Here is a 27,802-nt window from a genome sequence, read left to right on the forward strand (position 1 = left end):
TAAAATGACTGGCCCAAGATCGCACGGCTTGTGAGTGGCAGAACTCCAACTTCAACCCAGGAAGTCTGGCTCCAGAGCCCATGCGTATCCCTGACATTCTGAATTTATTGTAAATCTTGATGTCTTTCAGCTTCAGCCAGAAAACATTCTCCTTTCCTTTTTCCTTGAGACAGAAAAAAATCCTACATCTTCCAGCAATGGCTCCAGCACAGTCCTCTACCACCTGCTGGGGAGAATCAGCCTTCATGTGTGGACAGCACCTCCACATGAAACCCACTTGCATCTCATTCATCCTCACGACAGCCCTATGTGTTTGGTGTTGTTTCTCCACTTGACTGAGCAGGAAACTGAGGTTCAGAGAGGTTAAGCTACTTGCCCAAGGTCCCACAGCTCACAATCTGTGGATCAAGCCCTTGAACCCAGGCCCCCCTAGACTGGGCTCCAAAGCCAATGATCTCTTCTCTTTACTCAGTGGGAGGTTTTAAATCAGAGCATTTAAAACACAGAAACAACAGACACTCCTTTATAATAGAAGAGTACATTGAATAGAACCACACTAGTGTCACACAGACAGCCTCCTCATTTTCCCATAACCATATGCCTGTTGGTGAGGCTCGCTCTGCTTGGTTTAAAGCAGGGCTTACAAACTCAAATGCCCACAGGGGCCAGCAGGCAATGAAAGGAGTGGCACTGGCCTGGGGGGTTTACAGTAATTGTAACAGCCATGGTAGGCCCACTGCACACTGGAGAATGCACACCTGTCTTAGCAGAGGCAGCCTTGACTCTGCTGTAAGCCACTGTTGCCATGCAGGGAGGCAGGATGGGCATTGCCAACTCATCCTACTTTTCAAAAGAAGCCAGGAATCCAGATTTTTATGTAGAATCTCTTAATTTTTAAATAATGGAAACTAATTCAAATGTTTCTTTAACAACTCTTTAAGCCAAACAGACACATCGTGTAGCTGGATTCAGCTTGAAGGGTGTCGTTTTATGACATCCGGTTTTAAAGTTTATAGAGGATATAAAGTGTAGCTCATTTAAAGAAAGTCCAATTTAGTGTAAAATTATCAATTTAGTGTAAAAATGTTCAAATGTTTCTCTAAACACAGTATAAGCCAAACAAAACACATCAGGTTGCTAGATTCAGCTTGCGGGGCGCCATTTTGTGATGTCCAGTGTTAAAGTTTATAGAGGATAGAAATGTAGTTCACTTCAAGAAAGGTCAATTTAGTATAAAAATTATTTGTGGAAATCAAGACAAGCCTCTGATACACATGACAATTTGCTAATAAGAGTATTTCTCCCAGTAGCACTTGCTCTGAAGGAACACTTGGTTCAACAGAAGAAAAAAAGCCCATTGTAGTCACCATCTCAAATCCGTTGGGTAGATACCACAGCCGAGTCTTGGCATGACCCCCTGTCTGCAGTTAGCAGAGCTTTCATGCTGTGTGGCCATGGAATGATCTCCAGATTTCATGTGATGCCAGTGAAGCACAGGAAAAACTGACTCCCAGAAACCACCACAAAGTAATCACCCTCCCATCTCTGCTTGGTACCTTTGGTAAGGACAAATGTCTATTTTCTCCTTCCTGTTTGGTTGGTGATCTGCTCCCAGTTGATATCTTTCTAAAACCTGAGCTAAGGATGGTTCAACCCCCAAAGGCCCTGGATTAAGTGTCTACATCCAAACACCCCTCCAGTGCTAACCATCCATGGCCCATCCCCAGAGTTCCCTGAGGGAAGGAGGTTCTTACCAACAAGCCATTGGAGCCATGGACTGTGACGCAGCGAGAGAATGTATGATGGATGGAGAGGTCCCTGATGTATGTGGGTGGGTCATAGCCTCCCCTTTCATCTACATCACCGGCCAGATGGAAGTGAATCGGGTACTGACCCATCAGCTGCTGTCCCATATGCTTCAGCTCCATGCCCTCCAGATGTGCTGCCTTAAATCCCAGAGCAAACTAGGAGAGGAGAACTGAGAGTCAGAGGAGCCCATGAGATGCTTTGTGATTTCCCTGGCTGGTGCCCATATTCCAAAGATGCAGAGGCATTGTTCTTTGTCAGTCCCCGCCTAGTACTCAGTAAGTCAAAGATATTCTCTGCAAATGGGTTTGAATGCCTGGCCCTTCTTATACTGTGGAAGACAGGCAAGGCACTGCTAATGACAGAGGGCATTGTGAGGAACGCAGTGCTTGGAAATGAGATGTTCTGAAGGGCTATGCTATAGCTGGGGCTCACTTTGAACCTCCTTTCCTGTCTCCCAAACCATTAAGTGTTATGAGCAAGGGATAACTCTGAGATAATCTGGAGGACTGGGCTGGCAAAAAGCATGCCCTATGAGCATGAGGAATCCAGGTTACAGTGAACTACGGAGCAGCAAGAGCCTTTGCCATTGTCTCCCACCTAAGACCTTCCCCTAGTAGAGGGAAAGGGAACACCGACTCTGGAATCTTCATGAGCCCATGTTCTGGTGGCATGTGTGTGAGTGGAAGGGACGCCACCGCCACACACTCACTTCACTATATGCATAGAGCCATTCCTTTCAGGCTCAAGAAAACCACTTGATCACACGGAACTCTTACCCTCCAGGTGCTCACCATGAAAACACAGTCTGCAAATGAATCCTGTCAAAAGTCCTAGGCTCAGCTAACCTCTACTAAAGAAGGATAATCTTGGCATGCTAACCATTTCTTCCAAAAATAGGTGTCAACTGGAGTGTCAACTCCAGTAGTGGCTGCCCTGGAGAACTGTGTTGAGAGTGATTCTGAGGGCTAGTTTGAGCTCAGTGGGAAAGAGTCCCCTGATCACTCAGGGACTGCTCTCAGGATTGGAAAGGGGGCTACAGCAGCTTGTGTAACATAGACCTGCTGTTTCTGCTTTAGTATCACTAATGAGTTTCTCAACTGAGGACAGTACCATCACCTCTGCCCCACCCTATACCCAGGAGATGACTGGATATATGAAGTGTTTTTGTGATGATAATGACTGGGGAACACTGCTAGCATTGAATGAGTAGGAGCCAGGGATGATAGAAATCCTATAATATAGGCCTATGTGACAAAGAATTATCTCACATAAAATGCCAGTAGGGTCCCCATTGTGAATGCTGTAAGTTTCACTCTATTTGTCTCTTCAGTTCCACTACCAAAAAGTCTTATCCTTAAAGTGCATGATATTAGCTTTACGAGAACTGTCTTCACAAAACTCAGAGGTAATATTATGCTATTGGCATTGAAACCAATTACCACATGAAGAAATTTTGGGTATCTTAAGCAAGGCACTTTGCATTGTGGTATGAAAAGAATTCCTCTTTGAGCTTAATACTAGGAAAATGTAAGCACCAATAAATTAGTATCGTTTTTCTATATTGTGCAGTAAGAACCCTGCAGCTCACTATGTCTCTTCTTTGTCTTGACTTTAGCCAAGAAATTCACAGGTAAATTTAATGCTGCAACTTCTTTTTGTTGTTGTTGTTGTTTTTGTTTTGAGACAGAGTCTCGCTCTGTCACCAGGCTGGAGTGCAGTGGCGCGATCTCGGCTCATTGAGCCTCTGCCTGCCGGGTTCAAGCAATTCTCGTCTCAGTCTCCCGAGTAGCGGAGATTACAGGCGCCGGCCACCAGCCCAGCTAATATTTGTATTTTTAGTAGAGATGGGGTTTCACCATGCTGGCCAGGCTGGTCTCGAACTCCCGACTTCAGGTGATCTGCCCGCCTCGGCTCCCCAAAGTGCTGGGATTAGAGGTGTGAGCCACCGCGCCCAGCCAATGCTATGACTTCTAGTTCCGCTCTATATGGTAATGGATCTATTGTAAATGTGACCTTTTGCAAGTTAAATGCTAGTTCTTTTAGGAAGTGATCAGGGCAATAATGAAGTAATCATGAAATAATGAAGACAAGGAAAGAAGGCAATGTTGAAACAGCGTGATGTGTATCATGTGGCCGAGAGCAGAGAGCTGTTTGTTGCCGAGTTAGCTCCATCGTCTCTCTTATTCCCAAATATTGGTGGGGGGAGCTGCACACCAATGGATAATACATAAGACTTCTCAAACTCCCAGAAGGCGCCCTCCCCTTGATCCCACCTCCTGTTCCCCCACCCTCATCCCTCAGCCCCGTCTAGAGGCTGACATCATAGGAACTCTCCTGGTTGGGTTGAAAGACTCTGCCAGAGAGACACATACCTTGATGTGGCCCCCAAAGGTATCGAAGTCAAAGAAATTGCAGATGTGGTTTCTGTAGGGGTAGCATTTGTCCTCCATCTCCCCCATCACTATGATGTTCCGGCTCAGAAGCCCAACCTCTGCCCGCATGTCCACGCCGTCTATCTCCTCCCCGATGTGCAGGTACATTGGTTTCCCTAGGGCAGAAAGGGAGGAAGGTAAACAACAGCAGGTACTGCATGCCCACTGAGTTCCGGGCCCCTGCCAGGTGCTTCCATGGCTGCTGCTTACTCATCGCCATGCCTGGTGTGCACAGTGGTCTCATGTTACAGAAGGATGAAGGTCAGGGAGGTGAAGTCACACGCCTGCATGCAGAGCCACATCTCACAGTTACACAGGCTTAGGTCTGAAGCCCTTGGCAGAAATGGCTAATTGTCCCCTAATATTTGTCTCCTCTTCTGCTTTTCAGTCCTAGACTCCTGCATTTTAGCTGGACACAGGGCCACCCAAGGGAATGACATTTCTCAGTCTCCCTGCAGTTAGGTGTGGCCGTAAGGTTTGAGAAGTGATAAGTGCCACCTCCAGACTGCCCTCCTCTTGCTCTTTCCTGGGGGCTGGCAGGCCAGCCTCACCCATGCAGGTGAGCACCATGCCCCAGAGATGGCAGAGCAACGGGAGAGAAGAAACCTGGTGTCTGGATGATACCGTACATTGCCGATCTTAGGAAGATAAAACAGAACCCCGCTGTCTTTAAAGCCCCTGCTTTACAGCAGTGCAAATTCATAATCTGTTAGAGCAGGCAAATCCCTATTCTGCTTACCTCAGCCTCATGTAGAGTGTGTATCTACAGCCTGGGGCTCCAGAAAGAGCCAGATTGGAGCTTCTGCATCCACCACTGTGGCCTGGCTCTAGATGCCTCCGTGGTACCACGTGGAGCAGTGAAGAACGGCCTCCACCCGACTCTGTACTGAGCTCCTCACTATCCCCCACCCTTCCTCTGGTGTCGGTGGAGAGGATGCTCTCCCCACTTGTGGGCTGACCCCCAGTCTCACCCCTTTCCATATCCTTAAGGCCCTGGACTCCCTCCACTAGTAATTTCATTTCTTCCTTCATTTGGGCTCCTTATATTCCATTTTCGAACTTCTCTAGACTTTCCCATCCTTAAAAAACAAACAAAAGACGTTTTCCAGTTCTGCTACCCCTCCTAGCAACTGCCAGTCTCTCTCCTGTTGTAATCAGAGCCCCTGATTTGCACCTAACCCCTCCGTTTTCTCTCCACTCTCTCCCTCCCATCACTCCACTCAATCTCTTGCCAAATTGCAGTCACTTCCTCCCGACTCTGTGCAGAAAATGCATCTCAAGAACGGTGCAGGGTGACAGAATTCAAACTTGGGAACTGCCTTTGGTTTCTAGCCCCAAATTCTGCCTCCACAACAATCCCACACTCTTTTATGGAATAAAGAGATCTTAGGCGGGCTCTAAATTCGTTGGGCTCGTCACTGAGATTGCTGACCTGGCTTATGGATACTTTCTCTTCCATTTGAGGATGCAATTACAGACAGCAACAACCTCCCATGTGGATTCCCAGCCTGAACCACACCACCTACACGGCTTGGCTTTCACTGTGATATTAACTGGAGCAATGGAGCACCGGCCTCAGCCCCCAGACACTGCCAGTGTTCACATGTGAAGGCCGTGGTTATAATTAGCCCTGAGCAACACCCACTCCAGTGACACTGTCCTGCTCTCTCCTCCACAGGAAGAGCTGACTCTTGCCTGCCCCTTCACCCTGCACATATCCTATGTGCCCGCAGTGTTTCTAGGGACGTTTACTGTTTTGGGATTCTGCAGACTCAATGAGATTGTGGGTGTTTTTTTTGAAGTATCTTATTCAAGATGTGAAATCGACGCATGGCAAATTCGAGAAAATCTCTCCTATGGAGTTGGTATTCGTTTCCTATCCTGCAGTAACGAATTACCGTAAACTTAGGGGCTTAAAACAACATAAATTTATTCTCTTATAGCCTTGGGAGTCACAAGTATGAAATGAATCTAACGGGGATAAATCAAGGTGTCAACAGGCCTGGTTCCTCGTGGAGGCTCCAGAGAAGAATGTGTTCCTTGCCCTTTTCAGATTTGAGTGGCTGCCTGTGTTCCTTGGCTCATGACCCCTTCCGCCCTGTTTAACGTGCATCACTCCAGTCGCTGCCCCTGTCATCACGTCACTTTCTTCTGACTCCGACCTTCCTACGTCCCTCTTTTAAGGACCCTTGTGATCACATTTGGCCCACCCAGATAATCCAAGATAATCTCCCATCTCCAGAACCTTAATTTATCATACCTGCAAAGTCCCTTTTGTCACATAAGCTAACATTCATGGGTACTGAAGATCAGGACATGAATATTTTTAGGGGTCATTATTTCATCTATCACAGAGTCCTCCTTTTTTTGCAGATACTGGGTTGGGTCTTGCCCTGTCACCCAGGCTGGAGTGCAGTGGTGTGATCACAGCTCACTGTAGTCTCGAACTCCTGGGCTGAAAAAATCCTTCTGCCTGGGGATCCCAAAATGCTGGGACTACAGGTGGGTGCCACCACACCCAGCACAGAATCCTTCTTTAAATAAGTATCAGACATTAAATAATAATCATCTTAGAAAGATTTCATTTACTGCAATGGACTCTTATTCCCTGATATGCAGATGCCAAAAAGCTCTGTGCCCTGCCAAAGGGGTCAGGAGTGGACACCACACGTGGAAGCTGTCAGGCCTTCAGTTTCATCCAGGGTTCTGACACCAACCAGGGGAAATGATATGAAATGAGTTAACTCTGGAGAATGCTGGAGCCCCCTCCTCCAGGGCAGCCCACTGAACATGGCTTCTCGTTTGGGCTACAGGGCCATGTGTCTTTACAGTTCTAAGATCCAGAAGCAGGGCTCCCTCCGGCCACCCACAGAAAAACCTCTCCTTCCATCCCTGACTCATCTCCCATCCATCAGCTCTGTGGCCTTCAGTTATGGGGCCTTCCCAGGTATGGGGGGCAGAATCTTTCTGAAAGAGCTTTGCACTGGCTTCTGAGTGGATCCTGAGAGCACACAGCAAACTTCACCAAGGAAAGGAAGCAGACTTCCCAAACTCCCCAAAGGGTTGAGCATGTTGAGGGAACAGGCACAGGGAGCAACAGGCTCAGTCTTGCCAGGCAGGGGATGGCAAAGAGGTCTCCATGCAAAACTCAGCTCCCCGTTTACCAGTCTAAGGGGTTGACACAGTGAAATTCCAACTCCTGTGGGTTCATCTCTCATCATTCCCACATAACCTTCTTCTGTTCTGGCCAGACCAGACCATCATCCTTCCTTGAACATGCCTTTGCTATTTTACATCTCAGGGCTTTCATGCATCTGAGATGTAATCTCATGTATCTCCCTCTACCTGCAGCAAGCTTTCTCCACTTTGTCCCACTTAGCTCCAGTTTCTCCTTCTCAGTGATGTCCTCCCTGACCACACTCAGTGTTAGTCTTTCCTTCTGGGAGTTCCTGCAGTGCCCAGCAGAGCCAGGAAACCAGGCCGAGCCTCCCCGCCTCCAGGACATTCATCCTTGTCTTCCAACCATCCCTCACAGCACGTGTATCCTGGTGCTCTGGGTGCTTCTCTCAACTTGCCAGCATCCAACTTAAAATATGGTGTCCAGGAAGGACACTGACTAGAGGCTTCTGCTCTCATAGGTGGCCAGAGGACCTTCCTCAGGGATCTGGTCTTGAATGTGGCTGCAGAGGTAAGATAATGTGATGGGGAGGATTGTGACTCTGGAGCCAGACTTGGAGCCAGGAGGGTCAGATTCCAACTCAGCTCACAGCTGTGAGTCCCTGAGCATATTTAAGCTCCTGGAACCTGAGGCTCTTCATCTATAAAATGGAGATAATAATAGCACATACCTCAAAAGTTGGCTGTGATTGTTAAATGAGTTAATCCATGAGATGTGCTTAGAAATTAAGCCCCTGGCATATGGTAGGAGGCCAGTGTAACAGAAATGACACCTGCAGCTGTCACTAGCACCATCCCCAAGGCTCCCACCGCTGGCTTCACACCTATAATAACGGGAGTTGGTAGATAGCAAATTTGGCATCTTTCTTTGTTCTGTAGGGGAAGTTGGGCAGGGTGTAGGAGTGACTGTCAGGTAGGTGGAGGCACTGTGTTTATCAGACTTCTGTCAGCCAAGGAAATATAAGTCAGACTGAGAGCTGCAAGAATATTTCAGTCCCACAGCCATCTTCCCGGCTGCAGAGCGTCCTATCAGAACCTTTTACAAGACCTGGCCATGGCTGTTAGCTGTGGCAGCTGCCTTATCTGTCCTGCTGCCGCCTTCACTGGCCACTCCCAGGCTGCTATCTGAGAGATGAGGGACAGTGTGTGCCAGACTCCCCCGCACCCCATCCTGCCTCAGAATTCTCCCACCAGCCTCCACTCCTCCCTTCCTCCTCAAAGTACTGATACGTGAAGCCCAACCAGGGAAAAGCAGATGTGGCCAAACTAGCCTTGTCTCAAATAATCCAGAAGAGCCATGAGCACCTGGGTGAGTGGGGAGGAGGCCTGGGAAGCAGAGGGGTTCTGCACAGTTGCCCTACACAAGGCTGCAGATGCCGCCCTTCCCTAGTCTTTACTCTGCAGGTGTCCTGCTTCCACAACCCACAGACCCCTCTCTACAGAGTACACAGGGTGCTAGGTACGCCGGGGTCAAGAGAAGAAAAAACATCAAGGACCTTCCAATGGAATGAGCCAGAGTGTGCACATGCCGCTCAGACCTAGCAGGACTCAGTGAGTCTGGTGGAGGGGGAGATGGGGCCTGACCTTCTCAGATCGGGTATGAGGACGAGCCCAGAGGGACTCAAGCTGGAGGGCCCCAGAAAGCAAACTTAAACCCAGGTTCCTCGCAGTCATCTTCAGGTAGAGACTTTGGGAACAAGGGCCTTCACGGAGGGAGAATGAAGCAGTGCGTGTAGCCTTGGAACCAGATAGCTCTGAGTTGGAATCCTGGCTCAGCTGTTGACTTGCTTGACCTACATCAGTGCCACCCACTAGAACTTCCTGTGATGAAGTAAATGCTGTATTGTGGGTTGTCCAGTATGGTAGCCACTAGTCACCGGTGGCTACTAGACACATGAAACCTGGCTGCTGTGACTGAGGAATCAATTTTTTTTTTTTTTTTTTTTTTTTTTTTTTTTTTTGAGACAAAGTCTCACTCTTGTCCCCCAGGCTGGAGTGCAATGATGTGATCTCAGCTCACTGCAACCTCCGCCTCTGAGGTTCAAGCGATTCTCCTGCTGCAGCCTCCCGAGTAGCTGGGGTTACAGGTGCCTGCCACCATGCCCGGTTAATTTTTGTATTTTTAGTAGAGACAGGGTTTCACCATGTTGGCCAGGCTGGTCTCAAACTCCTGACCTCAAGTGATCCACCCGCCTGAGCCTCCCAAAGTGTTGGGATTACAGGTGTGAGCCACCACGCCCGGCCAGGAATAGAATTTTTGACTTAATTTAATCCAATTTAGATTTAAGTAGCCACATGTGGCTGATGGCCACCATATTGGAAATTAAATGTCTAGATATTTAATTTCCATGAGCCTCAGTTTCCTCATTGGTGTCATGAAGAAAACAGTAGCCCCTACTGTATTAGGTTGTTGTGAAGAGTGAACAAGATGGTTTATGTGAAGTACTTGGAATATCACAGAAAACGAAATTCATGTTAATTCTAGCTAATAGCGGCATTCTTTAAAGGTGTGAGGGGTGTTCACGGGCAAAGTGGAGAGGTGGCAAAGACAACCGGGCAGAAAATCAAGGGAGGGGAGTTCCAACGGCCACACTGTGAGATGTTGGGAATCATACTGTGGTTGACAAAATTTTGAAATTTTTTTTTAGATGATTCATGCATTTTCATTACTATGTTACCCCCATCTGCTGTTTCCCATCAGAAAGGCCTTAAGGGAAATGCAAACAGTCCTGTAGAATGAAATCTGGGAGCAGTGAGGAAGGAGGACCCAGGGAGATCGTGTCTGTGTCTGCAGCCAGCCTGGGGAAGAGAAGCCTAAGAGATAGCTGTGTCCCTAGGTGGGTGGGTGGGGCTCACAAAAAAGGGAGAAGCAGGTGGAGTCCTTGATCCTGTCAAGGGGAAGATGGAGAGCCAGAGAATGGGCTTGGGGATGAATAGGAGGAATGTGAGCCTCTCCAGAACAGACAGACACAACACACACACACACACACGCACCCCTACCTGGGGCTTTTCTGGTGCTGTTCACCAGGAGCTGCTGTTTTCAGGGGGGCCCCACAGCTCCTGCGCAGGGCAAAGAAGGTGGCCACTCCGAGCCGAATGTCTTTAAGGGAGGGGAGGTAGGCTGGGGTGGGGCTAATGGGAGAACAAGCACAGGCAGTGCTAACCCCAAGGAAAGTGGGGGCTGTTGAGGTGGGCATAGCATCTTCTCCACTTATCCTCTCCCGCTTGGTACTCCAGGCTTGGAGCTGCCCCCCTGCATTCTGTCCAGCCTTCAGGGACCTCCAGAAGCAGCTGACCCTGGCAGTCAAACGTGATCAAGAAGAGCAGCTCTCCTGCATGGACACCCCAACCCCACTGTAGGCTGAGGCAGAAAGCTCTGATGCACACAGCTTCTCCATTCTCAGGGCCACCCTCAGCACCACAGCTGCCTTGTCAGGACCTGCTCAATGTGAGATCTCCCATGCAGGCCTCGGGGTGACCCACCCTGGGGTGCAGATGGGGACTGGTCTGAAGAAACCCCGAGCACCTCTCCCTGGAATGCCCTCCCATCTCCATGCAGGCAAGGGCCCACAGTCAGGCTTTCACCCTCCTAAATAGTCCAAATGCTACCCCAAGTCCATGGATCATCTTATAGTGAGCAGTGACATCAGCTCAGATGGTCTGAATGCCACTCTTGCCAAGAGTCCAGGGGGACATCTGACCTCCCAGAGGCTTCTTCACAATTGTCCCTGGGTGACACATAGTCATTCAGTGAAGACCCAAGGGTTTAACAATCATTAGGAACTTGCTTCTCTTGGCTCCCTCCTATAAACACAGATCTAGACAGTCTTTCCCTGCCAGGGGAAATCCAATAGGCTTCTGCCCTTCAGTGACTTCCCTGTGCACTCAGAATAAAGCCCCTAATTGCACCACGGCCCCTCCCTCTCTCTTGAGCCCCATACAGCTCAGCTCTCCCATTCTCTACTTCAGCTACTCTGGCCTCTTGGTAGCTGGAACACCTCATGCACCCCTCAACTTTATGTTCCCCTGTGGCAGTACTTTTCCCTAGGTAGCTTCTATTCTGCCTCAGCTCAGTCACTCATTCCTCTGGGAAGACTCACATGCCCGTCTGTCTTTGCCAAATCTCCCTTTTCTATACTCCCAGCACCTCCCATATTCCACTTTGATAGCAGTTGTCATCATTCTATTTTGGAATTCTATTTTGATTGGAACAATACTTTGGTGGATATCTATCTTCACTGCTGAACTGCAGGCTCCCTGAGGACAGGGAATGCGTCTGTCTTGCTCACCATGGCATATGCAAGCCTGGCACACTGCCTGGCACATTGTATGTGTTTTCTTTCTCTCTTTCTTTTTTTTTTTTTTTTGAGACAGAGTATCACTCTGTCACCCAGGCTGGAGTGCAGTGGCATGATCTTGGCTCACTGCAACCTCTGCCTCCCAGGTTCAAGTGATTCTCCTGCCTCAGCCTCCTGAGTAGCTGGGATTACAGGCACGTGCCACTACACCTGGCTAATTTTTGTATTTTTAGTAGAGATGGGGTTTCACCATGTTGGCCAGGCTGGTCTCGAACTCTTGACCTTGTGATCCGCCTGCCTCAGTATCCCGAAGTCCTGGGATTACAGGCGTGAGCCACCGCGCCGGGCCTGTATATGCTTTCTAATGGCTTGTTGAATACATGATGAAATGCTCCTGCCCACCTCCTCGTGGAGGAAGGGTGGGGCAAGGCCACCTGCCCAGCCTAAGGGTGGGGGAAGTGTGCAACATGCACACTCACAGAGATGGCATCCACACCTTGAGGCACTGGAGACATGCAGAGAAATAGCTGCAGGCCTATGACAGACCTATGTTCATTAATAACGATGATAGCCGGGTGTGGTGGCTTATGCTTGTAATCCCAGCACTTTGGGAGGGCTGAGGAGGGAGGATCACTTAAGCCCAGGATTTCGAGAACAGCCTGGGCAACATAGTGAGGCTCTGTCTCTATAAAGCAGTAACAATAATAATAATGATAGAAATAGTTTGTTTCCCTCTCACTACAACACCCTCTACCTGCATGTCCCAAAGGAACAGAATTGGTATAGATTGCTGTTAGCCACACCCCTTCCTCCTTTCCCATCTTTAAGCATAGCTGCTAAATTATTGCACTAATGGTAATAATAAGAGCTAACATTCATTAAGCACTTACTGTGTGCTAGGCAATATTGTAAGTGCCTCACATATACAAACTCCTTTAATCCTCACAACAATCCCGTGAAGTAGTCACAATCATTATCTCCATTTTACAGATGAGGAAGCTGACATAAAGAAAGATTACGTAATTGTCTAAGGTCATACAGCAAATAACTGGCATTCCTGGAACCCAAATTCCAGGTGTCTGGTTCCAAAGCCCGCGTTCTTTATTCTATTCTGCCTCTGCCAAACAAAACCCAAACCAAAAATGTCTTCTTCAAAACGTCTTCATAGAATGTGACCAACAGCATGTCCCCATCTACTATTAGGAGTCAAACTGCAAATAGCCCCACACAGAGCATCTTTGCATAAAACTGCTCCCAGCATTGCTGCTCACATTGTTGTGAAGGTCTTTCTTATGAAAACCCCTGTGGCAAATTCCTCAGTGGCTCAGAGCTAAGGGAAAGTTGTCCCTCTTGGTCTTCTGGGCTCCTTGTTGCCTTCCTTTCAGTGGATAATGATAGTTAAGTAATTTGTGAAGTCTCTTTCTTTGCTCTGGCTTCCAGATAGCTTAGAGATAAAGTTTATTGTCTATTTTAGTATCTTCTGCTCTTCTGCTAATCTCAGTCACCTCCCCCTCTGCTTTTGCTGAATTTATTCTCCTTCCATCTTTTTTATCCTCGTTGCCAGATTTACTTGGACTTGTGTTTATGGTAAGATACCCCGAAACCTTTTTCAAATAATGTAGGGGTTCAAATATTGTCATTTATAAAAGCAGACTCTGTTACTTTGTCAAGGAACAAATGTCTAGTCATCTCGGCCTCTACCCACAAGCTGCCGCTTCTTTCCCTCTCTTTAGCTACATTCACCAAATTACCATTTCCCTCCAAAACATGTAAGCCTTCTTTTTCAGGGTCTGAGGTGTAAGGTGGGCACCCTGACATCACAGCCGCATTGTTTGTGGACTGCCTCCGCCACATGACCTCCAGGGTCCGCCTCCTCAGTGAGTGAGAAAAGGGGACTGAATTCCATCAATGTTCTCAGATTTTTTAAACTTTGCCTCCACAGATTCTTCTGCAAGCACATCTCAGGCAGCCAAAAAGATTGTGTTGAATTTTATGTTCTGTGGGTTTCTTTCCAAAATAATAGATATGGTGAGTATATTGGATACGCTTTCTCAATCCATGGTCTTTCTCCCAACCCCATATTCTAATACTCCTCCAGGTGCTACGGTCCTGTAGCATGTGATAATTTTAACACCCCTTAAGTGCTGATTCCCCTTTCTTCTGGTAATACATCCCAATTTTCCTTTGGGGAACAGCCCTTTATCCATTTGATGCAGTCTTAGAAGAACTTTCAATGACCGTTCCTGCCTTTCCTAGCCAAAGGGTGAGCACACAAGCCACCAGCCCAAGCAGATGCTCTCTCCCTGGAAGGTGACTTTTGAGCACTATGTCTCAGGGCCTAAGCATGGTTCTTAAAGATGATGCCTTAAGGATGCAGTCCTTAGTTCCTGCTACCCAGATATCAGAAGCTACCCTGTTCCCTGTCCTTTTGGAGGTTAGTTATTCAGCTTCTCCTTTAGTTCTCCAAGTTGAATAGCCTCTCAATAAATTCCTGTTTTGCTTAAGATAGTCAAGTTGGATTCTGTTGCTAACAACCAAAGAACTCTAATTGATACATAACTCCCCCTACTAAGAATAATTGACCTGGATTATATTTGAAGTCTCTTTTTACCTTCAACAATCTGTGATTCCAGTAACCTCCAATAACATAAATTACAGGACATCTAAATCAAGATTTAGGAGAAGAAAAAGAAAAACCCCAAACTCACAGATACAAGAGATTAAAAATTTTGTAGTAGGTTGAATAACTGTCTAACAAATATTCACTTCCTCCCCCTCAAACTTGGTGAGAGACATATGCTTCCCTAGCCTATTTGTGTTGTGCTTTACCATGTGACTTACTTTAGCCAATGGAATGTGAGTGTGAGAATGTGCCATCTTTGAGCCTAGGCCTTAAGAGTTCTGTGTTTCTGTTCACCACTAGGAGTTTGCAATCTCCCCCATGAGAAGAACATGTTTTGGGAAGAATGGGAGTCATATGGAAGTGACTTGAACCCAACTCTCAGCCTGGAGTCAGGCTCAGTCTAGAGAAGCTGATCCCTAGACAACCTGCAGATACATGAGTAAGAAATAAAGACCTGTCATGAGGTTTTAAGATTTTTTTTTGTTATGCAGCATATTACAGCCATAGCTGACTGATACAGATTTGTTGTAACTTCAGTTTACTTTAAGCCTAACGATTTTCAGATTCATCCAGTCTAGGAAGGGATTAGTAAAAGTCCTACCTGCCACTTTGACCTGGTTGGGGGCGCAGGATCTGCAGGGAAGCACCTGGAACTCTTCTGCCTGGTACATGGAGTAATCAGTACTGGCAATGACCAGGGTATCTCCAGGTTTCCATGACTGTACATTATCCTCCAAGTTCAGAATGGTGCTGTTCACATTGGTATCAATGGTGACTGTGAGTTTGGGCCTCACTGTAACCCAACACAGGAAAGACTGAGATAGAGCCCTTGGCTCTTGGCAAACTTTTGGCTACCTCTTTTTTCCCTTCCCCTCCCTAAATAACTAAATGCCAGGTTTGCCTATCCAAAACCCAAATCACTGGCTTGCTCCATCCCACTCTTGGTAAAGGGTTTTGAAGTCAACAAAACCCTACCAGAAAAGAGCCATTCATTAGCTCTGGGTGGGGGAATTTTCCACTAACTTCTTAGCTGGAGTTAAATGTGGCTGCCTCACCCCACCCACTTTGCTCAAGATGTAAAACAAATATAGTTCCTCTCAACTATTATTTTCGGTAGCCATAAACCTCTCCCCCTAAACTTTCATTCCTAATGACTGCCTTCTGGAGATGGCCAAGTGCCTCCGAGAACAACCCGACCATTTCCAATCTCTTCTAACAAGCACCTTAGGAACTGGGTTTAAAATAATAGCACCCAAAGAGGCAAAGAGCTGCACATCTCTGCAGGGGAGGACAGCTCTATCCATCTGTACCTTGACTGTCTTGGACTAGGCCTTTCCCTTTCCTGAAAGGCTTACGGGCAGGGTGGGGTTCTGCTGTCTCCTGCCAACTCCAAGGATCCTCCCACTGCTCCCGTGTCACAAAAGTGCTCTCTTTTGGGAGCACTGTCTCACTGAGAGGTCTGGAAGTTGCCTGCATAGCTGCCAGTTCAAGGAACCAAGCCATAGTTGCATCTGTGTCCCCGACAAGGGGCTGCTTACCAGGCTTCCCACAGAGGAACCGTACACGGTAGCTCCGGCAGGCTCTGCCCCGGTCGTAGCAAGCAAACCTATAATCCTGGCCTTTTTTGTAGACAACCTCGGTGCTGAGGTTAACTCCATCCATTGTAGTGGCCTGGGAATGACACAGAAATTACAGAGCAAAGTCTTTTTTTTTTATAAAGAAGGAAGGTGATGATTAATGTTCTAAACATATACTCAGAAGTCTAAAATTGTCCCTGCTGCAACACTATTTACAACGGCCCGAGATGATTATCCCAATGATTGCCCCCATCAGTTTTGTTATAAGAAAGACAGCCTGAAGTCTTGGAATAGAAAAATGCCTGGCCTGAGGTCCTACAGTACTCAATATCGAAACCAGTGATCTACTGCTTATGGCTGGGTGAACATTTTACGGAGCATCTACAATAAGTAGCCACTCTTCTAGGATCTGGGCTGGCCATTTTTCACAATTTGCACCACCACTACCAGCACCATGAACAGCAGCCAACAGTCCAAACATGGTTCCGCATCCCATGGGGAGGAGTCTTTAAAAAATACTCATGCCCAGTCCCCATCCTCGGAGTGTCAGATTTGATTGTGTCTGGGGTGCAGCATGGACATCTGGACTTTGAAAAGTTGCCCAGGTGATTCTAATGGGCAAGAAAGTTTGAGAACCACTTGTGTAGTTATAAAGCTAGATGTTTACCTATATTATCTCATTTCATCTTCATAGCAAAACTATCAGGCTGCTGTTAGTTTTACAGATAAGGAAACTCGTCCTCAGAGAGGTTCGGTCACTTACCCAGGATCACAAAGCCAGTAGGTGGCAGAGCTAAAACTTGAACCCAGACTTATGTAACTACAATGCAACACTTCTAAGCCCCATCCACTCTTGCCCTAAGGCAGAAGTCGCCTAATGTCTTTTGTTCAAATGTCTGCCTCCTCCCACCACATGGTGGGCTCTGGGAGGGCAAAGAGCTGGTTTTTGCCCCCTTGTCCCCAGCATTCAGCCCAGGGCCTGGCACAGAGTGAGGTCTCAGTGGATGAGGGCTGGCTGGTGAGCAGCTACAAGGCCAGGTGGAGAATTTAGGGAGCAGGCTTCCAGGGAGGGCATGATCCCTGCCAGCTGGGGCCCATCCCAGAGCCAGGGTGTGTCTGCATCCTGACCATGACTATCATTCAGAGACATGCAATTTAGAGCAAGGGCTGCAGCTGCTGTCATCTTTGGCATAGAGACCAAAGGGACCAGACTGGGGTAATAAGGAAGGCAAGTATAGCCAATCAAAAAAAAAAAAGAGGAGACTTTTTAGGAAACATTGTTTTAAACCCAGCAGATCCGTTATCTTTGGCTTGGAAGAAGAGCCATGTGGATGTGAGTTCAGCCACAATTAAAACTCAGTCATTTCCTGCAAAAACACACTCACACCCACTATCTCAGGTGGTCTCTGCAGCAGCCAGAGAGACAGGGGTTGCAAACTTCCTTTTAGATGGAGGTCAACGCTGATGCTCAGAGGGGTTCAGATGTAAGCTCAAGGTCAGTTAAGGTAAGCCCAGCTCCTCGGGCCTCCTGACATTTTCCCCTGAGGCTAGCATGTTCTTCAATGGGAGACCCCATAAGATTGAGAACTGAGCCTGACAACATCATGGAAGGGGGCTGGAGATTTTTTCCAGGTACAACATCCAACAATAATTCCAGGAGAACATCTACTCAATTCTGCTCTTTCTTCTTTTTGTCCTTTTTCTAACCTGAAGAATGATCTCAGTTTGGGATAAGAAGAGTAAAAGGAATCCATCATCATTCAGAGAAACAGATCTTTAAGTAGACTTGAGTTTACTATTATTCTTGATAATAATAAATTTTAACAAAATAATTATCAGTATTATAACTAATAGTAAACTTATTTTATTTTATTTCATTTCATTTTATTTATTTATTTATTTTGAGACGCAGCCTCACTCTGTTGCCCAGGCTGGAGTACAATGGCGCCACCTCAGCTCACTGCAACCTCCACCTGTTCAAGCGATTCTTCTGCCTCAGCCTCCTGAGTAGCTGGGATTACAGGTGCCCGCCACCACACCCAGCTAATTTTTGTGTTTTCAGTAGAGATAGGGTTTCATCAGGTTGGCCAGGCTGGTCTCAAACTCCTAACCTCAATTTATCCACCCAATTTGGCCTCCCAAAGTGCTGGGATTATAGGCATGGGCCACCAGTCCAGCCAATAAATTAATTTTAAATAATAAAAAATGTATGGGCCACTTTTCGGTCTGCACACTTCATTGCACTGAATCCACAAAACATGCCCATGAGGAAACAATTATTATCCCTATTTTTACTGTGAGGAAACTGAGGCACTAAGTAACAAGACTGTGAGTGAGGTACCCAGGGCACAAAATTTAAGACAGCACCCACTCTTAGGGTCATGCAAGTGCAGAGTTGGCACTGGATGGAGCGGGCTGCCTTAAATTTTGCACCGTGGGCACCTCACTTGCTGATATGCCAAAGCTCACAAGTGGTAGAGCTGTGATCTCTCTGTCCAGCTTAGATCTCTCTGGCTTCAAAATATGTTTTCGTTACCATCAGGCCGACCTCTAGCCACTGCACCAGCTGCTGTGGGGAACACACAGACTGCCTGATGTCCCCAAGGAAATCTGAGTCCAGTAGATCCCACTGGCCTTGAAGGGTGGCTGGGTTTTAAGAGAGAAGGTGGGAGGCAAGAGGATTTTCAGCCAAGGAGAACCGAACGAAGGGCAAGACATAGAAACAGTGTTTTTGTTATTATTATTTTTTTCAGAATCACAAAATATCAGATCTTGGAAAAGCTTTTCTTAAGGTCAACTGTGCAGTCTTGCTGCTTCCTCTTTCTTCCCAACCTGCCTCCTCCAATCTTGCCTAGATTGCAAATGTCCTTGACACTCGCTGGCCCAGAGGATCTGGCTATGTCAGTGCGTGGCAGGTATCCCGGGACCCACTATGTATGACACGGAGTTGGGCACTGGGGGCAGGCACAAGCAGGAAGAGGAGCACATAAGAGCTCAGGGCCCGGGGAGGTGAGAGGCACCAGGTGACCAGAGAAAAACTGCATTTTTGCAATAGTGGCAAAAATAAGCATGTGGGGAGTTCTGTTTCATTTTAGTCTCTCCCTGGGTTAATTAACTAGGGCATTTAGCTTTTGGCTGATGCATTTGTCACCTGCTAAAAATGAGGAAATCCTGCTTCTCTCACCTCTTGTGAGCATAGACAAGACTAGCTTTGCTTTTCTGGCCTTGGAAACATCCAGGAGCATATTCTACATCACCATTTTTACCTTTGATGAGTATGAAGAGATGCTCTAGCTAAGTCTGGGGATGACCATTGATTAAAGATTGGTGGCGAGAATTAGGAGTAAGCCTGATCTCTCCAGCGTGGCAACACCTTCTCTTTGGTAGAGATGGAGGTTTGAATTCACCCTTGGAGGCACATGACTCTTATCTTTTAGATGACCATCTCAATAGACCTTGGTTTTGCCAAGAAAAAGCCAAAGGTCTTATTATGGAATTGGGAGTTCTGAATGCTTTCATTGTGGGAAGACTTCCCTAAGCTTCTGAGTAAGGGGACCACACTGCTGTTGAATCTTCTGTTCTCTGAACCTCAAATAATGGAGAACTTGAATTTGGGGAATGTGTTGCCAAGGGAACTCTTTTTGTTAGAAGAAAACTAGGTCTTGCAATATGGCAACAGACTAATAGTTATAGAGTGTAGGGTTGGGTCCCTATGAAGGTCTTGGCTTATGGAGCTCTCAGCCTGGGTTTAATTGTGTTTTGGGACACTCTAGGAAGGGCCTGTGTCTGTGCTGGGAGAAAAGTGAATGCGAGAGTGGGGAATGTCTAAGGAATGCTGTTTTCCTGGCACTGAGAGGTGGTCTTCCAATCAACAGTGTCTGGAGCCAGACGACTGGCAGAGCAAACACCAGGAAAGATTTGTAGACCGTGTTAGCATTCCTTGAGCATTTCCAGAAGTATTTGGAGAGGGGAGGTTGGTGAAGAGCTAGACTTCCTGTGGTCAAGTGAACTGGAGGGATAAGATTATGGCTATTTCGGAATTAAAGCTGGAACGTTCAAGGTTACGAGAGAAAATTAAAATTAAATCTGGAAAGAATGTGCTGTGGGGGATCAGTGCTTTTTGATTCTGTTGGACCCAAGGAGAATCTGCAACTTGAAACTTAATCTGGGTAAATCCTTCTCAATAACATTGAAGGCATGTGAAGGGAAGAGCCTCAGCCAAATAATGAGAACGTTTTCCTCAGCCTTTGCTAAGTGCAGAACAGGGCTCCTCCCTTGGATAAGTGGTCCTTCCTACAGTGCAAGACAGAGGGCAGGAGTTCTGCCCAGATGGCGTGGCGGGGTGAAAGCACAGACAGATGGCCTGGGACTCGAGCTGACCTGGGACCTAAGCTTTGATATTCTAGGAAAAAGTGTTGTACAAATGTGGTAGCTATTTTTATTGGCTGAAGGAGGATAAGATGGGTGGAGATGGCCTTTCTCAAATGCCTTTTTTTTTTTTTTTTTTGAGCCAGAGTCTTGCTCGGTCACCCAGGCTGGAGTGCAGTGGTGCGATCTCAGCTCCCTGCAACCTCCACCTCCTGGGTTTAAGCAATTCTCCTGCCTCAGACCCCTGAGTATCTGGGATTACAGGCACCCGCCACCACACCAAGCTAATTTTTTTTTTTTTCGTCTTTTTGGTCTAGAGGGGGTTTCACCATACTGGCCAGGCTGGTCTCTAACTCCTGACCTCAAGTGATCTGCCGACCTTGGCCTCCCAAAGTGCTGGGATTACAGGTATGAGCCACTGAGCCCAGCTCAAATGACTTCTAATTCTCTATCAAGCATTTAAGCAGCCTCAAATCTTGTCTTGGAATGAGACTGGGCATAAGGAAATAAATCTCATTTACCTTGCCTATTTCTTCTGTCTCTCCTGTTGTTCCCAAAGCCTAGTATCCCACTGGCTCAGCTGGTGAATGGTGAGGCTTATGTATTTATTCAACATTCTCTTGATGGAGCCAACTGAGAACATCAAGGTCCCCTTCAGATGGAATTAACTCCAAGTGAAGATTTTGAGCAAACACTGTCCATTCTATGAATGCTGGCTTTGATTTAGCTCAGTCGAGAATAAGGCCTTGCGTGTGTTCTCCATCTGGGCTGGCCTGGCCTGCACCCCAAATCCTAGCTGCATCCTGTGCACTCAAAGTCCCTAAGGAAATCGACTGGGAAGTGAGGCTGGGGAGGCCAAACCCATCCCTGTGATGGGGACACACTCAGTCGTGGCTGAAGAAGCGAGTTAAAGAGAAGGAACTCAGAAGCTGGACCCAGGAGAGAATCTGAACCCTGGCTTTTGGGCAGATAGTAAGCCTCTGCTTCAGTCTCTAAAGTGGAAACACTCTTTGGCTGACCTACCTCACAGGAGGGCCGTGAGAATCACAGCACCCAAGTGACAAGAATGTCTGTGATCTATAGAGTCTTCTTCAAAACAACACATTTCTATTTTCTATTTTTGCTCTGAGTTTGGTACCTGTATATCAACGGGACGATTGCAGATTTTTCCTGGGTGAGCTTTCCAGAGGTCTGAAATTTTCTCCCCACCTTTAGTCTGAGATACTTTATCATGATCGAACCACTCCGTCCACTCCACATCTAGGCAGAAAGCAAACAGCACAGTCAGACAGGAGGTTGTCCGTGAGGGCAAGTCACACTCAGTGCTGTCTCCAAGCATCCTCAGCACCATGGGAACTGAATACTATCTGTCCGTGGTTGCACCAGGCTGGGGCATGGGTGGCTCTAATCAATCGGCCTACGCTCCCAAGTTTTAATTAAAAAAGGAGTTTGTCTTAATGAGTTTCTTACTTTTATAAAAGCAATTTATATTCTTTGTTATTGCAAAAGCAAATTAAAGAGAAAAGAAAGAAAATCCATCTGTAAATCCATTATGCAAGGACTGCAACTAGGATTGCTGCTTTCTGCAATCCCTGCGTGTGGGCTCTTTGAAGGGCAGGTTCTATTCCTATCTGCATTTCCTGTTCAGTGCCATTGCCTGCCACATTAAAGATATTTCATGAACTCAGCTGAATGCCGCAGACCCTGACTGAGGTGAAATTGAAATCTTAGCCAGAGGAGAACATCCTTCTGGGCTATGGGCTAAAGTGGCTTGTCTAATTAAAGACAACTTTGGGTTGCACATTTTTTTAGTTGATTCTGCAAAAATTAAAGTAGTCCTACTGGTATAAGAGATAAATCCTAGTTCTGCAAAGACAGTGATTTCTGGTCTTCTATCCCACTCTTAGGTGTCACCAAGTTGTCTGAAACTCCTCACCTTGAACCCACTCGCTGGACAAAGAAACATTGAAATATTCGCCATGCTCAGTCTGAAACAATTTGAATACCCGGGCAGCAGCAGAGCCTCGATGTCCTGTCAGAGAAACGAGATCCTTTAGGAGCTGGACAGACCCCCTAATTCAAAAAGTTGTGATTCCAAGGCAAGGAAACCCCCCTATACACATGGACATTGACTCATTTCTTTAAAAATATTTTTTTAAGTAGATAAAAGAAAATTACGACATTCGTTCACTTGGGAAGCAGATTATCATCCATTCTTTTGTTTCAGTTTTGAAAGTTTAGTTCCAGCCTCCCAACAAATTCAGATTGTAGAGCTCTAGCATGTCTCATGGTCTGAATTCCTCCTTGGCATTAGAACTGCAGCACTTCCCACAGCCTTTGCTGGGCAAAGGAGGCTACCACTGTGTCCTGAAGGCCCATCTAAAGTGTCATTTTAGCTCTTTTTTATTTTAAATTTTTTTGAGACGGGGTCTGTCTCTGTCGCCCAGGCTGGAGTGCAGTGGTGCAATCTCCTCCCAAGTAGCTGGGACTACAGGCGCCCACCACCATGCCTGGCTTTTTTTTTTTTTGTAATTTTAGTAGAGACACGGTTTTACCGTATTGGCCAGGGTAGTTTCGAACTCCTGACCTCAAGTGATCCACCCGCCTCAGCCTCCCAAAGTGCTGGGATTACAAGCGTGAGCCACCACACCCGGCCTCGTTTTAACGCTGAAAGTACCACCCCTGCTGGCTCTATCTCAGTTCTTATCTTTTCTGTGCCAATTCTAGGCTTTTGATTAAGTCAATGAAGATTTCCATGAAAAGGTAAATATTATCACAAGTGATGGGCCTTTGGCCAGCATTGGCCTTTGCCACTTCCATGTAAGGTAGCCAGTTAAGTGGCTGCTCTCTCATCTAGGCATTGGGAGCTGGGCAATCATGCTCAGAGAAAAGTGAGCTGTTCAGAAAAGCCCTGCACCTCTTGGTCAGAGAGACACTGGAGGGAATCAGGCCTCCAGCCAGCTATGTATTACCATGATATTCAATATGGTCTTCCACTGAAGAAGATGGATTTCCTTTCACAGTTAGAAAACTCCAAGGGTGTCTGAAAAAAGAAAAAAATAACAAAAAGGAAAGTTCTGCACGAGTCTGAACCTGCACAGGGTGTGGGGGGATGGGGCAGAGTTGAAGCAGCGTCAGGTGAAAGAGGGTCCCTCCCTGCTGTTTGGGGGAAATTCATTCACTTGCTGGGCTTCTCTTCTCCAGAAGAAGCACCTTTCTTTGCAAGCACTCCTCTGGGCTTCCTCGCTCCCTGGCCTGCCTGATGTTTGCTCCCTGTGAGCCTCTTCAGCTCCATTCTGGCAGAAGATTGGAGTATGAATCACAAATAAACAAACAAGCCAACAGACCTACCATACCACCCGCCAAGCTCAATTATGTCCTGAAGCAAGTGCTTGGATACCTTCAGGAAAACATGTTCCAAGAGAGAAAGGTTATTTCTCTCATGCTCAGCTCCCCTAGAGTTGAGCTCGAGGAAAATACCAGAGGCTAATGTGACTGACTACCCTAGCCATCCACCTTGGGCCGTGGAAAGGAGAGAAATCTCTCTTCTTCTTAATAGGGAGGGAAGCAAAAAAAAAGGTCTAAGGTTTTGAAAAATTGTACATCCATCTTTCCTCCATGAAAGCATGTGCTGCTTTAGGGCAGGAAGTTTTTCTTACCCCGTTTTGTTTTAGGCATTTTGTGTAATGCCTAATGCAGTAATGAAGTTCAGGAGATGCTATCCCCCAAAATGGCAACTTGGCATATTGAATATTTCAAGCTCAAGGAATTTGTGAAATGGCAGGAAGGAGTTTCTGACTTTCCCCTGAAGCAGGTCTAAGACCCTTATGTGAGAGGGCCTTCCTTATTCTGAGAAAAAGGTCATCCTTATCCCCAAACACAGAAGGAAGCCAAGAGGAACCTGAAGGAACACAGACCTTGCTAAGTTTCCCCTGTTTACTGTGCTTAACTCAAGCCCCTTATCCTACCACATTTTCCCACAGCTCTCCACTTCATCAAACCTCGTGTACAGATACGCAGGTTTAACTGTTTCTTTGGGTCCTCGTTTTCTTATGAAGGCTCCCATGTCGTTTAAAACTTGCTATCTGAAATACATTTGTGTGCTTTTCTCCTGTTAATCAGTGATTTGTTGCAGGTGCTCCAGCCAAGAACTTAGAAGAGCAGAAGGAAAGAGATTTTCTCTCCTACAGTAGCCCTCTCTTACTATAAGCTATCGATCGATTTTGGTGCTGAATAGCTCTCATTATTCTTGTTTTGATCTCTTGTCTTGGAAAATGAGTCACTATTGAACGGTGTTTAACTGAGGTTGGGGATTTGACTGTCCACTTTCCTGCTTAAATCCTTCAGTAGCTCCCCATTGCCCTTTGGATAAAATCCAAATTCCTTGGCACAGATTCAAAGGTCCTTTGCCCCCGCCCCCCTCCAGCCTCACCCCTCACCCCTTGCCTCTCTCATATACTGCCACTGCCTGGCCATCCCCACCTTCTTTGGGAGAAGCACGCTTTTGCCCCTGGGCCTCCGAAGCTGCTGATCTGTCTATGGGAACCAGCTCGGGCTCATCCTCATGTGTTCGTCTGCACTAAACTACACTTGCCCACTCTCTTGCTCTCTCATGCCCCGTCACCAATTTCCATTCATACCTGCCTTCCCCCAAGAGCTCAGGACACCTGGTCTAACCGAGTACCTCCCACCAGTATGTGTTCATTTCCTGAATGGGTGAACAAATGAAGGGTCCAAGTCTCAGTTCTCCTGATTTTAGATGCTTCAAGTTTATCACTCAAAGAATGTCTCTATACAAATGAGGTGTGGACATGTAATTCCCGCCTATGTTATCTCCTTTGCCCATGTGAACAGCCCTGGCAAAAGATGGTGAGTGCCCACCTTTCCAGTGGCTCGTTTATAAGGAGAAAATAGTTGCTAACATTTATGGAGTACTTATTCGGTGCCAGACATGATGACAAATATTTTGTTCATATTATCACATTTAATTGCCCTATAGTCCTTTGAGATAGCTCCTGGTATATCCCATTTTACAGATGCAGGACCAGGCAAAGAGAATGAGTCACTTTTCTGCAGTCACACCTCCTAGAAGGTGCAACCCAGACTCAAACTCAGGCCACTGGATGCCAGATCTTGGGCCCTTAGCCACTTTCTTCTTCTGCTGAGGCCCTAAGTAGTCAGTTTCCTGGTGTTTCTAACTCTCACTGTAAATTAATAAACTTGCCTTTTGGTTTATAAAACAACAGAATGGAAGTGCACTTAGTGTTTGCTAACAAAGGAGCCTTGCAATGCCAAGGTATCATTGTCATCTTTGGCTGCTTAGGTTTCCTGCTTGAGTTTCCCGTCCAGAAGAAGTAGACTCTGGGCTGTCAGAGAATGCACTCTGGAACCTGGAGCACCCCTCCCTCGCCCAGGGAATTTCTGCCCAGCCAGCAAAATTGCTTTGCTCCAAGCCCAGAAAAGTCTCTGGCTTCCCTCTGATCTTGCTCCCAGATGTGGGAAGCTGAAGGGAGGAGCATTGTAATCTCTAAACAGCCATGGGACAGATAACCTCAACTTTCCACTGAGCTGAGATTTGATTCAACATGATAAAAAGGTGTGCTTACCATGGACACAGGGAGGGGAACAACACACACTGGGGCCTGGCAGGGGTGAGGGGCAGAGGGAGGGAGAGGATCAGGACAAATAGCTAGTGGATACTGGGCTTAATACCCGGGTAATCGGTTGATAGTACAGCAAACCATCACGGCACACATTTACCTATGTAACAAACATGCACGTCCTGCATATATATCCTGGGACTTTAAATTAAATTAAATTTTTTAAAAAGGCGTGTTTACTATGGGGCAAACAGCTTCCTCTTGGTGTCAATGTGTGTGCATGCCAATGTCAGGCATGATGCTGCACTCCAAGGCAAACAAAACACACATTAGAACATGTCAAAGGGCTGCTTCTCCTTGGTCATTTGCCTCAGCAGAGACACTTCACATAATCTCTGAAAAACTGTCTGCCAATCCCCAAGCCATGACATGACCTCTTTGCCAAAGAAAGGGAAAATGAATATTAGCTGTGCATTGGAGGCATGGCTCTTACACACAGTAGATGCTCACTTAATATTTTGTAAGTGGCCAGCTAAATGAATGAGTTCATATAAACAGAGAGCTTTTGGTTTTTTTTGAGTGAACTATGCTTGTAAGAAAAAACAAGCATTCTTTAAGAACAATTCCCAAATATGCCAAATACAGATGTCAAATGCAAATGCCTGCATCCAGTAGGTCATTTAGGATGGTACAGCTGTGGGGAGGGAGATGGGAAAGGTAAATTCTCAGTGGGATAGGGTGGCTTTAATGTCCCAGAGCCCAGTGGAAGCCAAAGTGAGGGGCAGTACCTAAATCCAAGGTGCAGGAAGTGTTTGCTTCCCAATTTGGTCATTGCCTTCCTGGCCATGTCATCCAGATTTCGAGAACCTTCATCATTCACTGCAACAGAAAGGATCCTGCCATCGGGCACCGCATTCAAATACTGGACCAGACGTTCACTCTCTTTCTTGGATCTATAGGTGTCAAACCTTAAAAGGGCAGAGAGAAGAGATCTGAATAGTCTTGACAGCAGCCGAAACAAAGAGCTCTAAGCACATGTCTGTGCTGCGACAGCTAACATGCTATCCGATGATCCCAGGGCTGCGATTCTTAAAGAAGGAAGCCTTTTCTTTAAAGAGCAAACAAGTTTCACTATTTTGCATACCATACAGTGATATCCAAGAAGAAGGGTTTTGACTTGACCATAATGTTCATTCGCTGAGTAAAATGCCAAAGAAATGATTGCAGCAGTGAAGACTTCAAGCTCCAGGATGTTGAGTGGGTCACATACTTGAGGTCTAGGCCTTTTGATGTTCCCCTTTCATCCTGGAGGCAGAGGATCATGCCTCTTGCAAGAGCCTGACTTTAGGAGATAGTTCCGATAGCTAGGGCATTAGGAATTTATATCTCTGATCCAGAGTAAAACACCAATCCCAGAATTCTTGGAAATGACATGGAGACTATCCCAAATCCCTTCTCCCACCCGTAGAGCAGCTTGCAGAGTTACTTGCAGAGATCCAACTTAAAGTTTATTTATTGACCTGTTCATGATTCTTATGATAATGCATCTTAGAATCATTAAAATGTAATCTCTGATTCACACAGTAGCAGTCATATAACATTTGAGTATTGTAAATGTTGTTGCATTGCTATTTTCTCCTGTTTACTTTTTAAAAATTATTTTACTTTATTGTGGTAAGAACACTTACCTTGAGATCTACCCTCTTAAAATTTTAAGTGTACTATACAGATTTTGCAATGTTAGACAGCAGATATAATAGCAAGAATTAATAATCTCCAAATTGACTGATAACCTACCCTCATACACATAAAATATCCATGAAATACAAATCACACACAAAAAATCTATACCCCTGGTGAGAATAATTTACAAAGCAAAGACACAATTTTGTAATGATTCCAGCTCTTCTCCATGTAA

At 46.4% G+C, this 27,802-nt stretch overlaps 1 protein-coding gene across 8 annotated transcripts in view; it reads right to left on the bottom strand.

The window, feature by feature from the left end:
- CEMIP (cell migration inducing hyaluronidase 1) overlaps nt 1-27,802 on the bottom strand; it is a 179,021-nt gene that overhangs the window by 40,432 nt on the left and 110,787 nt on the right. For 7 of the 8 annotated variants that reach the window (XM_055277471.2, XM_055277473.2, XM_063638629.1 and 4 more), the window contains 8 exons: nt 26,673-26,852; nt 23,257-23,327; nt 22,221-22,316; nt 21,423-21,544; nt 15,878-16,010; nt 14,941-15,132; nt 4,182-4,357; nt 1,755-1,964 (listed from right to left, as the gene is read on the bottom strand). In XM_055277471.2, coding sequence (XP_055133446.1) covers nt 1,755-1,964; nt 4,182-4,357; nt 14,941-15,132; nt 15,878-16,010; nt 21,423-21,544; nt 22,221-22,316; nt 23,257-23,327; nt 26,673-26,852 — 1,180 coding nt within the window. The remainder of the gene's footprint in view (nt 1-1,754; nt 1,965-4,181; nt 4,358-14,940; nt 15,133-15,877; nt 16,011-21,422; nt 21,545-22,220; nt 22,317-23,256; nt 23,328-26,672; nt 26,853-27,802) is intronic. The other variant, XM_063638632.1, reaches the window with a different exon arrangement.

This window comes from Symphalangus syndactylus, chromosome 5 (assembly GCF_028878055.3).
Source record: "Symphalangus syndactylus isolate Jambi chromosome 5, NHGRI_mSymSyn1-v2.1_pri, whole genome shotgun sequence".
NCBI lineage: Eukaryota > Metazoa > Chordata > Mammalia > Primates > Hylobatidae > Symphalangus > Symphalangus syndactylus.